Below are 14,190 nucleotides of genomic sequence, written 5' to 3' on the forward strand. Positions count from 1 at the left end.
TAGGCCTCCCGCAGTTTCGAAGTGGAAAGAGAATATGGATTGGTGCATGTTCCGAGAGAAGACTGTTTACGTGGCTAGACGCAAACCTAAGAAATGGAGTAAGATGTGGGGTCCGTGGAATTCCTACCGTGGGGATATATGCACTCCCCCCTTGGTGGTCGCACCAGACGTAACGATGTCCCCTTGACTTTGATGTTCCTGGTCTTTCTCCCTTTCGCATTGCAGAATTGATGACTGGTCTCTTCCCTGCCCCCCCCCCCCCCTGCCTTTCTTAACACGAGCTCATGTATAATGTGCTGCATTGTCGTTGTTGTCCCCCGCTCATGAGAGAGCAAGTTCCTGCTGATGGAGTTCCTATGCCTGGTCTAAGTTTCTTTTTGTTGTGCTTTTTTAAGAAAAAAAGTTAAATAAGAAACCTTTTTGTAGTGTTGGGTTAAGTTGTGGGCGTCTTCAGCCGTTACATGTGCAGTTTGCTCCTGTTCTCATGACGGCTGTATTATTGTTGTCCTCCTTCTTCTATGTTAGCGGCCGGCCCAGGCGGTTGTAGGCCCATGACTGTGAATATTTGATGTGTAAATAAAGGTTTTTAAAAAAAACAAAAAAAAAAAAACCTTTGTCAGCACTCTTTTCCTAGTTCAAAAAAAGAAAAAAAGGTGGAGACCGGTCATAATGGTTTTGTTGGTGCATGGAGAGGAACGTGGAGCCCTTGGAAGCTCCTATCGTCAATATAGTCAATTTCCTTGTCGAACAATTTGACAGGGGGTTATCTTATAGATCTATTAATTGCTACAGATCAGCAATCTCCGCTGGACATTCCCTTGTCAATGGTAAGACGGTAGGTAAGAACAATATTATAGAGTTATGAAAAGCATTAGACTAAAAAGACCTAGACCCAAATACCAGACCATGTGGGATGTTAAAGCTATCTTAGACCTTTTCTCTTCTTGGCCCGATAATGCTTATCTTAACAGAAAATGCCTCTCGCTTAAACTTGCTACTCTTTTATGTCTAATCTCTTGTCGTAGAGTTTCCGATGTCAAATGTCTGGATATTTCTTATAGATCTTATGATATGTTTGGGGTTAAATTTTATATTTTTAGACGGACTAAAACCACGTCAGACTCTATTTTTTATCCTCGTTTTGATCTTTGCAAAAGGCTGTGTCGTAGACTGTATGAGAGAATATGACTTGAGAATGAAGGATGTTTGCCCTTTTAGATGCTAAACAACTCCTTATCTCCTTTGTTAAACCCTTTAAACCAGTTGCTTCCTTCTCCATTGCTAGATGAGTCAAGTCAGTTATGAATCTAGCCGGAATTGACCTTTCTAAATTCCAAGCACATTTTCTCAGAGGTGCTATGGCAAGCAAATCCTTTTGGTCTGGCGGTAAGTTGAATGATATCCTTAAAGGGGCCGATTGGTCCAATGCTTCAACCTTCGCTCACCACTACTGGAAACCTATTGAGCATATGTCTGATTTTGTACTTCAGGGCTACCAACATGCATGATGTAGCCTCCGGTCTTGTAATGAAATTGCGATTCTCATATTAACATGACTAGAGAATCTGGATTTCATTAAAGACACGGAGTACTTCTTGCACTGTTATATTATACTACCGTATGCATTTGCTTATATTTTGCCTTTACTGGTAGCTCATGGCCTTCTTACCCTGTTCCTCTTTCTTTTCAGATAATCCCGCCTGATTACCTACTCTCATCTTTACCTCACTTCGGACTTCTCACTACCTTCAGTTTCAAGATCAAGTTGGATCTCATCTTTGTACTTTTATTGCTTCGTTTCATTTAAAAGAGGCAGTCTGTTTGTCCCTCATGCCGTTTATACCTTGTTCTCACTGCATTCTAGAACTGTGTTCTTTGTGATGTATGTGCGGCTGCTTGTGATCTGCATTAAAAGATAAATGCATAATGATAGCCTCCGTGTCTTTAATGAAATCCAGATTCTCTAGTCATGTTAATAGGAGAATCGAAATTTTCCATTATGAATATTTTTTGGAAATACTAGCATGCATAAACAGGTGTTACTAAATGATGCTGCAAAGGAATGGTACCTGAAATGTTACAGTAGTTTAGCAAAATGCTTTTTTCCTGCTTTCCTTTTGTTATGAACATTTTATTTTGAAAGCAAAGAATCCTTAATCTTCCTTTCAAGCTTCTGCAAATATTTGCATCAAATCGGAGAGCATTCTGGGAGCATTATACATAGCCTCATATTGCTAAACTTTGAAAACCTGTGTACACATTTTTATTCTGGAACCACGGTCAGTAGTGCAGTCCGAGCCTACAACTTTTACTTGGCGCGCGCACCCTAATAATAAAGGCTTTCAATTAATGAACCATAAATACAAGTTTGAACAGCATAAACATATGGGAAAAAATATTACCTTAACTAAAGACAGTGCCCTTCCCTGATCCATAATGTGGTCCTGCAAACTGGCAGCCAAAGGGTTTGTGCTGCAGGGGGTTGGGCCTACTTGTCCCAAGGAGAAAATACACATAAACTTGTTGCCCTTGACCCCAAACAATATGTCCAGGGCATCGGGCTATAGGAATTCCACAGCCCTTCTTAAGCTTGATTCCTGACCCAGAGACTAAGTGCCCTAAATACTCCATTATCTACCATTAAATGTGCACTTGTCTCCCCTCAGAGTGAGACCAGAATCAAGCAGCTTTCCCAACACTGCGGCCAATCTCTCATCATGTTCCTTGAGATTGACCCCATAAGCCAGGATATCATCTTGATAAACCTCAGAAATGAGACCAAAAGGCATCCTCCGAAATTTGAAGGTCCAAAATGTACGTTTATTGTATAGCATGTATTCGAGACCTCACCCACCGAGTAGCTACAACCAAATACTATGCTTCAATTGTAAACATTCTCCCTGAGGATGCCTACATTCTAGATGACTACCTCATTCCCTAGCAACAGGGATTCCTAGCTTAGATACATGCTTGGTAACACCACACAATCAATACAGAGTATAGGTATCAACATGTAGATGGCTTTTATTTTCATTTGTATGAGAGTTCCGTTTTGCTATGGGTAGGTTTTGAAAATTGATATTTGCTCCTTTTTTCTTGAGGCTTTATCGTGTTACAGATTTAATACAGTCAGAGCTGCACAACCAGGTCTATCCAGTTTGATTTATCCTAAGCTTAAGCAAGAATGAAAATCTAGCACTTTATTTACCCTTTTTCTTAAAAGTAACATTACTTGATGCTATTAACTGAAAATATTTTTGTTCTAGGTATGGAGCAAAAATTCGTGCACCCCATGCCCTGGTTATGACATTCCTGTTTAAAAGTGGAAGGTACAGTATTGTTCGTTATTTCGATCGAATATCTTCTCTCCAGTACTTTGGGCCCAATCACAAAGCTGTTTTCCACTGGTACTTGTGACTTGCTCCTCGATATTCAGGAGTAAGCAACACCTGCTCACCACCCAAAAATCTTTCAGACTTTGACCCTTTGTGTCTGCTTTGGTCTCTGCACTACTGCATATGCTTATAGTTCATACAGTCTGTACAGTGAACTAATTATTTGTATCAAGTTTATAGGCGCTTTTGTGAAATGACAATTATAAAGAATATAGTGCATTATAAAGTTAACTTACATTAATAGCAGAAGGATTTTTATTGATTTAGGGTTTTAGTAAAGCACTACAAGCCTCTGGGGTGGCCTCGAATGTGAACAAAAATGTGCTAATGGCAAGGGTAGCGTTGAACCAAGAGATCCAAGGTAGAATGTGTAAAAGCCTTGTGGAGCCAGCATATGGGCCTTGGGTGGGATGGCTGGTTTTAGGTTCATAACCAGTAACTCTGGTTACAAATGTCAAGCGGCTAATTGTCTGGGATTTTATGCAGCCTCCAGCTTGGCTCTTAGCCATAGGTTTGGCAGGAAAGATGAGTCTTTTTTTAAAAGCTTCCTGAATCTCAACATATTTATTGCCTGCCATTCTTGGATGAGATTTTTTTTATTTTCTTATTGTGCAGAGTTTTATATAGCACAAACTTGACCCGTATAGGGTATCGGAGCGCTTTACATAGCACCAGTTGCATTACATGAGGGCACATTCATTTTGTTAGGCACGATGGGAGAGGAGGTGCCTAATGGCTAGAACCGGAGACCTCGAAGCTGGGGAACCGGGTTAGAGTCTCGGTAGGGACGCTCAACGTCCTGTGATTCTGGGCATATCACTTAATCTTCCCATGCCTAACAAAAAATGAATGTGTCCGTCTGAAACGCAACTGGTGCTCATGAAAAGCATTCTGATACCTTTGGGATCTAGTTTGCTATATTAACCCACCCCCCCATACAAAAAAAAACAAGCATTTGCAATGCAATAGGTCTTGCAGTTAGAGTTTGAGCTATTGGCACTGTAAATGGCAATGCCTTTTATTTATGTGTTGGTTTTTAAAACGTAAATAAAAGGCATTGTCATTTACAATGCCAATAGGTTAAACTCTCGCAAATGCTTGACCTATTGCATTGCAAATGCTTGTTGTCTTTGCATTCTGGGATTTGTAGTCCTGTTGGCCCTGTGTTTAGATCCGGGCTGCAAGTGCCAGAATAGAAAAAAACACGACTGCATTAACTGTTCATGTAAACAAATGGAAAAGCTAAGAGCTCTGTGCGGGTACAATGAAAAGTCTGTATTTGACACCTTAAAAGAATCAGATTTTCCCTCAGCAAAGAGGAATCCTATGTATGTATGTAATCTCCCAGGTGCCTTCAGGCGGCAGGGATAACGTAATCAGCAAGGGTTTGCACTACACCTGGGTGCACAGCCGGGGCGCGCGCACTAGCACCACTTAAGAAGTCTGGCAGGAAAAGTATTTCTGGGTCATACACTTTCTCCCTCGCTCTGCGGGGAACCCAGACTCGGCCAAAAAAGTCATGCACGACAACAAAGACCAGTCCAAAACAAACCCACGAAACACACTTCGAGAAACCAAACAAAAGTACAAAAACATGTTAAAGGGTAAAACAATGACGAATCATTGCCTCACTGAATGTTTCTGTCCCATTTCATAGGACGACATTGATTTGAAACACATCACTGTATAAAATGCTATATGTGGCGAAGTAAATACAAAAAAAAAAAAAACATCGGCTCAGCTGTTTGAAGTGAGCATGAGAGCAGCCTGGTCAATTGGTAATAGAGTTCGAGCCTTGGCTCGCGCATCCATTCATCCTTCCGAGGTCGGAAAATAAGTACCAGTTTTTGTGGGTGGTAACTACTGTGCCACCGTATATCGCACAGACACCTATGACAAGGTATGAAGCGCTACAGAAGTAAAAGCCAACAAAGCAATAAAGAATAGTACGATTTTGCATCATGTCAGAAGTTTGTAGGGAGGGCTCTGTCTTTTTTGAGCCCTCCCGGTACTTATAGATTTACTTTCTTTGCTGCATAAGCAGGACTACATTACCCAGTATGCACCTCCACAAATATGACTGGATGATCTCTTCACACCTGTAAGGGTACATCTTGGGATCACTAATGCATTACGAATGTTATGAAAGTTCTCGGGTACAAACTGGTATGATTCAGATCTGCTGGGTCTTCTGTAATTTGTCCCCCAAGCTCCCCAGCGCTCTCCCATCCCCCAACCCTCACACAAACTCACCAGCATCCCCATCACATCGGTCCAGAGCCTGGAAATGCCATCGGACATGTCCGTCTCCTCCTGGGGCTCTGGACAGGCTGCTTGGTCCTCCTCCATAGCGGTACAAAAGGGGGTGGTGATGGACGGAGCATCAGAACCAATCAAACACTCGCACCCAGTCAACAGATCTGGGTTTGATCCATCACCGTTCTTTAGCCCACTCTGCCACCCCAGTTCAGACATGGCCATATGCAAATCAGTCTGACCCTGTGCCTCATGGGAACAGTCCAGCCCGAACTGCCAAGCCATGCCTTCCCTGGACCGGAAAAAAGCTTCCTAGGACCGGTTTCTGGCATTTCAGCCGTCTTCAGCCAGGCTTGCTTGAATCCAGTGGCAAAGTGAGCAAGGGACTCACGTCTGAGCATACCCTGCCAACTTATGGCAAACGAAGCGGTACAAAAGGGGGTGGTGATGGACGGAGCATCAGAACCAATCAAACACTCACACCCAGTCAACAGATCTGGGTTTGATCCATCACCGTTCTTTAGCCCACTCCATGGCTGCTCCCCCACCTCAGCAGTGCTTCAGCCCAGCTGGGTCAACAGCCCTTTGCCCCGGGCAGTACCCTGGGGTGCTTCGTTTTTTAAATACTTCCCCGCGGTCCCGGGCCAGCTTCGCCATGCTCTTCAATCTCTGCTTAACCTACCTCAAAGCGGAGCCCCTGAATTGTCCCTTGGGACGGTGGGTATTGGGCAGGTCAAGTCCCGTTTCCTCATTGCAAATCCCCCTGGGGTCTCCAGGTTCCTGCTGGCTGCCGAGCGCTGGACGGTGGAGTTGACATTCCTTCGAAAACTTTTCATAGCTAGACGAGGCTGCTACAGGCACACTCCAGCTGAAGCCTGCACTGCACCACAGAGGGGCGCACCAGGGGAGTCTTTAATGTTGCACACATGACTCATTCTCCTGGAAGGCTTTGCAGAACGCAACACCCCCCGAAAAAATATATATTTCACAACAGTCAGTTTTGCACAAGGAGTGCTGGCGAGATGAAAGCTAAGAGTTAGCAAGAAGCACAGAGGATCACTTAGAGATTCCCCTTTCTCCTGAAATGGACTCTCCCGAATTCACATGACTGCTCACACTGTCTGTCCACCAGCTAAGGCTTTCAGCAACAAAAGGTGCTGTGATGTCAGTCAGGCTCTGCGCATGGAAATGCGCTGCAGACAAGGGGAGTGATATACCTGTTGGAAGGGGGGACCCTAGCTGCTTTACCAGCATAAGGAGCCCCCGGCGGACACATGGTTTCAAACGTAGAGAACTGTTTACTGCAGAAATCGAGCTGAGTGAACAGAACAGGATGAAAGGGATCTCGTGAGGACATGTAATAGTTTGCCCCATGTCAGGTGCTAGTTGTTCGTTCACCCCCTCGTGCTTTTTTTATTGCATTTTGCATCTTTCTCGTTTTGATAGTTTAATTCAAAATGCACGAATACAAGTGCGGAACCCAAAAGTTAAAAAAAAAAAAAAAAAAGGAAATAAAATTAGTTACTCGAGCCTCTTCTGCCAGAAAGCAGCTCCACATCCGGGCTGGGGAGGAGACCTGGGAGGGCGAGGGCTGCCCGCACATGCGCTGTAACTGGTACTTTTGCGTGTTCTGCGGCTCGTGCCCGGTGGCGAGTGCGGCCTTCAAAAGCCGCCATACTTTAATGAGTGCTGCGTCGTGCGGCCCAGGGAGGGCGCCGCCAAAGCGCCCAAGGCAAAAAAAGAAAAGCAGAAGTCCGGCGGGAGCCCACCCCGCCTTCGTGAATGCCGCATGGTGCGGCCAAAGCAGGATTTCATGCGGGGCTCCTGTGAGCAAGACGGAGCCCCGCATAGTGCTGCAGTAAGCCGCTGAAGACACGAGACTAGCCGGAGTCTCCACAAGAGCTGGTAAGTGGGGCATGCTGTACATTTCAAGCGCACCACGCTTGGAGCGCGCGTGTGCATTTAAAAAAAAAAAGAAATTGCATGTTGTACATTTAAAGCGCCCCGCTCTAGGAGCTCGTGTGCGCACTTAAAAAAAAAAAAAAAAAAAGACATGAGGACGGAAGGGGGACAGGAGATGTGCACATCACGCGTGTTCACGGGCGCGTTCACAGGCTCCAATTGCCCTGCTCGTGCCCATCTCCTGTCCCACTTCCGAGGCAAGTCAGCAACAATAGATCTCGATGGCGACAGCGCTCTTGCGCTGCGTTCGCCAGGCGAGACCTAATAAGGATGATCCGTGTGTGTTAAGGAGTTGCTTTCAATCATCTTTAGGTAGAATGAGCGAATCAAGAGTATGTTCCGTTTCCTGGATTTTAGACTTCTGGGTGGATAGTATAGGGCAAATGTAGTAGACAAGTAGTTGTTACATGAGTGGCCTTATGAATGATGCAAAACAACTAGAGGTTTACTTTTTGTTGTAAAGCCAGTGGACTGCTTTCAAGGCAGGAATGATGTGGTCATTTTAATTAAGTCGAAATAGAAGGCAGGTTGAATGAGTTTGAACCACTTTTAGTTTAGTGGCTGGTTTGTTGGGCAGGCAGATGTGCACTCTGTTTTAGTAATCCATGCAGTAGACTACAAGACCTGTCATCCGGGAGGATTGCAGGAGTCATGTTGGTTGTATTGTTTTCATAATTTCCAGATTAATCTGCAACTTGGTCTTCATATTGCACCTCTTAAAATAGGCCGTTGTTAAGCAGGAAAGTAGGTTGCTTGAGGGTTATATAAGAAGTAGATTCTTGCTTCTAGTGGCATCAGTGTGAAACCATCAGTATGGACCCAGCTGATCTGGTTACTACATGTAGGGTAGCGTTAAATGAAAAACTGGAGCTTTTGGGGCAGACTGGTCAGGATAGAAATTTCAGTACAATGGCGAGACAGAACTAGCACTTTAATAACCCATCTAAAGTATTTCACATGATCATTGGTTTGATTAGTTGGTGCAACTTGTATTGTGCAAGTTTGGTTATTTTTGCAATAAAGGCCTATAGATTTAAGAGATGCTCTAGGTGAGCCAGTGGCTGAATAATTGGTGTTATTCATTTAGATTTTATCATTTCACACTTTTGTTTCGGATCTCTGCTGGATGCTCTGTCTCACAGAGTAGTGAAAATGCGGCCATTGCTTCCTTTAACTTCAACTATAATGAGACCATCCAGTTGTCTAGCATACGCCCGATTGTCACCACATCAAGTTTTTCCAGTAACATGGCCTTCACAGGGGTGTGGAATGTCACTGAGACGGGTTACTTCATAAATCTGTCTGTCCTGTTAAAAAAAATCAACAAAAAAGAAATCACTTGTCCTTTTGGTGCCACTTAGTGCCACAGCAGGTTATGGTAGCAATCTCATTATATATGAGAGCTCTGATTATAGTCTCTATGATTGTGCTGGGATTGAATACTAGCAGTTTCCTTATTTTGCCACATTTCCGCAGATCTACATACTGGGTCTGGAGGTATGGATAAGCAATAGTTCCAGGGTTGGAATGCCCTTGTGAGTCTGTGCAAACCTACTACCTTGCATGTTTTAGGGATTTTAACCAGCTCTTTTCTAATAGTTTCCCATACTGAGAGGTTGGAAATTTACTCCTGACTAGGGCAGAAATTAATCTTCTTCCAGGGTTGGGAAAAAGTAAATGGAGGGAAAATTAACTTGTATACGTTCAGCAGATGTTTGCATGAGCAACTCTACACACACCTCTCCTCTTGCTAAAATGCAGTTCACCAATATTTTCTAGGAGTACAATTTACTGGCCTACTTTCGTAAATGCTTGGCAATTCATGAAAGCCATAAATCTGCATTAATGCAAGGACATATTCCCAAAGGTGCGTTTTATTTGAGACTTTCTTAAAGAATTGGGTCCCTAATTGGGTCTGGCGTTAACAAGAAACTTCTGTGTATTAAAATTGTATCTATCAGCTGTCTTCATTGTAGTTGAGAGCATTCTTCACTTTCACAAAGAGCATATCGGCACACTAAGTAGTTTTGTTCAGTGCCAGTGACCACTGTGGCAATGGTGGGGTGTCTGAGTAGAGAAGCGAGGCCCTAATAAAGTTGGCCTCAGCTTCCTCAGATCACTGGTCACCATGGAGACCTTTCTTTCCATAACTGACTTGTATCTGGCGCTTAGGGTCAACCTCTGGCCGCCTACAGCTGGGGATTGGGTCCCTTTGGTTGGAACACTGGTGGGACATGGTAGGTTTGGAACCATTTGGTCCCAGGTTTGCCCTTGCCCAACAGAGTCCACCTGGGGGTGGTCCTTATTTAATGTTAAGAGGGATCCCTCTGTGTTGAGGAATTTTCACCTGGCTAGGGCTACTAGACTGGGTGCCCCTAATCTGTGGATGAGGGAGTTCCTCTGGACAGTGGGCCCTTGGGGGTCCACTGACCTCTGCAGCCCTAGGCTGATTGAGGTAGGGTAGAAAGGGGCAGGTTACCTGCTCCAGACTGGGTACCGCCTTGGAAGGGTCCCCTGCCATCCGGGGTGTTGCCAGGCCTGACCACCTCTGGGGCAGCTCCTTCACAAGGGGTAGGATCAGTTCCCTGAGGAAGCTGACCCTTACCTATAGTCTGGGGGGGGAGAAGACTTTTCTTCAACCCTTGTGCTCTCTTGTGGAGTAGAGTGGGCCATTCTTTGAAGCTCCATCACTCCAAAATTTCCCGGGGTTGGGCTATGGCCCTAAGAGCCCCACCAACTCTCCTGAAGAGCGGTTGGCAGAGGTTCCATAGCTATTGCAAACAGCAAAGGGAATCCCTGACTGGTACAAAAAGGGGGGAGGAACCGAGAGCTTTTTTCTTAGGTCCTGCACAATGCTCCAAACATATAATCAAACCGAAGGTGTGCAGTTCCTCAGGGAAGGGGAAGGGGGGGGAAGAGAAGAAAAGGGAGGGAGAGACGGGTCTCTTATAGAATGCCCTCACACCTTATAAGTGTTTAGCCATGCAACAGTTGATGTTGTTGCACCAAGGATATTGTGCTGGATAACTAAACACTTATAAGGTCCCAAAGGCGAGACCTATTGGCTATGCCACTGCTTGTTCTATTAGCCATTACCTCAGAAAGGTGTGTCAGTGAGTTGCAAGCATTGAGCGCTCATCCGCCTTTCACATCCTTATTCCTGGATAAATAATCCTTCAAAGTAAAGCAGCTTTGCTGCTGATGGTGGTGACCCTTTTCCATCTGGTGCAGTCAATTTCCCTTCCTATCTTCTATCCTCCCCTTCCTAAGTAGAAGGAGAGATTAAACAGCCTGGACCCCAAGTGGGCGGTCAGTGTTTTTATATTTACGGCACTAAAGAGATTCGGTCTGATGAGTTGTTCATGGGGTATGCTGGTAGCAAGAAAGGCGGGACATCTTCAAAAGACAATCTCCTATTGCTGACTAATACGCTGCATAAAGAAATGTTGTATCCTTGTCAAGAAGGCACCTCCGGATGGAATCCCTGCTCACTGTACGAGAGCAAAATCTTTGACATCTGCACTTGTCAGCGGTATTCCCATGGCTGTGATCTACCATGCTCTGTAATGTGCTTCCCTTCACTAAGTACTATTGCTTGGACTCTGAGGGGAAAAGGGACGGACGTTTTTTACACTCTGGGCAAGTTTTACTCATCTGACCGTGCCTTCAGACCCACTGCTATGGGAAAGTACTGCTTTAGAATCTATTAAACGGCAGAGGGAATCTACAGGTAGAAGGATCCATCAGCACAAAAAGTTACTTACCTTCTATAACAATCTTTGTAGTGGATACACCATCTACCTGCAGATCCTTCACTGTTCCCACCTGTTCTGAAGGATGTTGTTAGAACGGGCACGCTCAAATTGGCGGAGGCGAGGCCCTAGCCACGCAGAATCTACCACTCCCATCAGAGGTGGGTGATTACACTCCCTGCATAACCTGCGCTTACTCTAGAATAGCTTGTCACCGATTAGTCGGGCATATCGCAGAGGCAATGTGTAAAGCATTGGCACAGCACTCTCACACAATACACTGAGTCACAAAAGAGACTTCACACTTGGTGTATGTAAATAAAGTTTGTATTCCACACACACATTAAATAATACAACATGAACATCATGTATTTCTGACCATGAATCACATTCGCAAATATCACTAGCAGTACTAGGCTCAACCGTGTTAACATGACATCAATAATATGAACACTTGGGAAATAGCCTATCCCCCGCACCCTTCTGCGGTGTGAAACGTTATTAAAACAAGACCCACCCTGGCAATTATTATAAATCCATATCATACAGTTATAGGGTGCACCCCAGATCACAACGATATCAGAAATGTGTACACACATATAATTACTACCTTTTTAAACAGCACTGTGGGCTAAAGCCACACAGATAAAACCCAATCTCAAATATAGTATTCTTTTGGCAAGGAATCTGCGTGTAAAGCACCACCGATGTGCGGTGTAATTAATTAAAGGCAGTAACTCCCACACACTCACTCGTGCCACAGATATCAGGCGGGTCCGTATGGAGCGCACTCGCACGCATACTGCACCGTAATATGGTGCAACTGATATCCAGTAGGTCAGTTGATAATGCACATGCAGGCCCTGTGGCCCCAAGCCTTCCTCCACCCTTCAGCTAACCCCGACTACCCTACACGCCACATGCTGGCGATAAAGAAAACCTTCCCCCTAATACTAGGCTGATCGCGGCCGGAGTTGCACTTAGTCAGGGTTCCAGGGAAGAAGGTGGGGGTAGGCAGAAGGACTAATTGGGTGGCAGTCCACAAATTCGCCTTTTGCCACTACTCAGGAAGTTCACCCTCGGTATGTGGAGCAGAAGCAGGCTGAGGGCAATAGTCATTCAATCAAATTATTCCACACTGTGCCTTCCGGCACCAGCCCAGTTCTGCAAAGCACATGGGGGGGGGGGGGGGGGAGTTCACGCAGCATCTTCACCCAGCATCTTCACCCACTTCCGATTGCTCTTGGAAGCATTCTTTAGCCCAGTCAATTGCTCTTACCACCCAGGCCTGATCCAGGCAATACTCCCTTGCAACATGAAGTTGTCGGGCCGGGTAAGGAGAGGGCAGTTGGTCCGCTGCACTGAGGGCACAAAAATGAGCACTTGATGAATGGGGGATGAAGCAGGGAAGCTTCTCAGAAGAAGGAGGCCCCCGTTAAACGTTGATCAAAGTAGTGCCCAGGCAATCTGGGCACCTTGGAGTATGAATCCGCTCATTCTCGCCTCCCTGAAAAGGAGGCACAGTATCTGGTGCGTGTTGGTACAAGTCGCACCAGACTGGGTCGCACACAATCTAGAGTCGTAAACTCAGTACATTCCTGGAAAATGAGGCACATCGTCTGGCATGCATTGAGTTGTCGCACTAGACCATTCTGGTCACACACAACGAAACGTTGCAAATTCCGTACCTCCCGTAAATGAGACAATATTTGGTGTGCATGGATACAGGTCGCACCAGACAATTCTGATCACGCACACACGTGTCCAAGTTCAGCAGTGCCGCACTAGGTAGATTAAGGCACTACTACTGGTACGCCCTCACCTCCGAGGGTAGAAATCTGTGAATTGGACACCGCATGCAGTTAGCATGTAGTCGGTGTGTTGCATGGGAGAGATGTGGCATGATCAATGAAGGGGGCGATGCGGCGTCCCGCAACCGGTGAATCCGCTCACCACTAACATGACGCATATGCGTGTCGAGGCCCCACGATGCAGGGGCCGCACTCCTTGGATGCGGGCGGTACTTTTGGGGCTTTGCACCAGGCTATCCGGTCTTCAGGCACAATACGTAGTTCCACGCTCACACTACGTTACCAGTTGGGATCCAGCAGAAGATGTGGGTACCGCTCGCCAGGTGTTACAGGTAGACCATGGGGGTCCCTCACGGGAGGTCTTTGGTGTCCCTGAGATCTCAGAACAGGGTGCCTAGCAACAAGCCCTTCGAGAGCACACTTCAGGGTGCCACACAGAAGCAGGTAGTTAGCCCATTCCAGCCACTATTCAGGAAGGGTGCATGGTCCCTTTCAATGGCAGTAATTCTCCTTGTTCACAACAGATTCCTCTGGCAGTGTACATCACGCAATTCCAGGCTCTCCAGTCCCACGTCCCCACGAGTGTATCTCTACTCTGCTGAAGTATGGCACCAGTATTTGTACTGTAGTGTGCCTTTGAAGTTGGGGGTGGTTTAGAGGGTTTCCCTTTTAACCACAGATGTCTCCCCTAAATTTCAGTCCTGTCTGCTATGGGACTGTGGAGTGCAGATCTTAATCTTTAAGGGCATGATCTATTTCCCAGAGGCCAAGTGTCCAAACCCCTTCCTTCAATCTATCCAGCCAGGCCCTCAAATGGCAGAGGTCTGTCATTCCAGTTGCATGTGCAGTGTTTATAGCTGTCTCTGGGGAATGCGCATATGTGCTCCCCTAGCCTCCAGTATGGACTTAAGTGAAAATAAAAGGCACACAGAGTTTTAGAGCAGAGAAACTCCCACTTTCTAGAAGTGGCATTTCTAATCTATTGCTGCTTGCTGCCAGGGGCTGTTGTTGTCG

At 45.7% G+C, this 14,190-nt stretch overlaps 1 protein-coding gene across 1 annotated transcript in view; it reads left to right on the plus strand.

Annotated features, from left to right (window-relative positions):
* The window catches only part of PXMP4 (peroxisomal membrane protein 4), a 145,793-nt gene that overhangs the window by 31,603 nt on the left and 100,000 nt on the right, over positions 1-14,190 (plus strand). The window contains exon 2 of the mRNA XM_085618977.1: positions 3,267-3,329. Within this exon, the coding sequence (XP_085475103.1) occupies positions 3,267-3,329 (63 nt within the window). The remainder of the gene's footprint in view (positions 1-3,266; positions 3,330-14,190) is intronic.

The sequence above is a fragment of the Triturus cristatus genome, chromosome 7 (genome assembly GCF_964204655.1).
Source record: "Triturus cristatus chromosome 7, aTriCri1.1, whole genome shotgun sequence".
Lineage (NCBI taxonomy): Eukaryota > Metazoa > Chordata > Amphibia > Caudata > Salamandridae > Triturus > Triturus cristatus.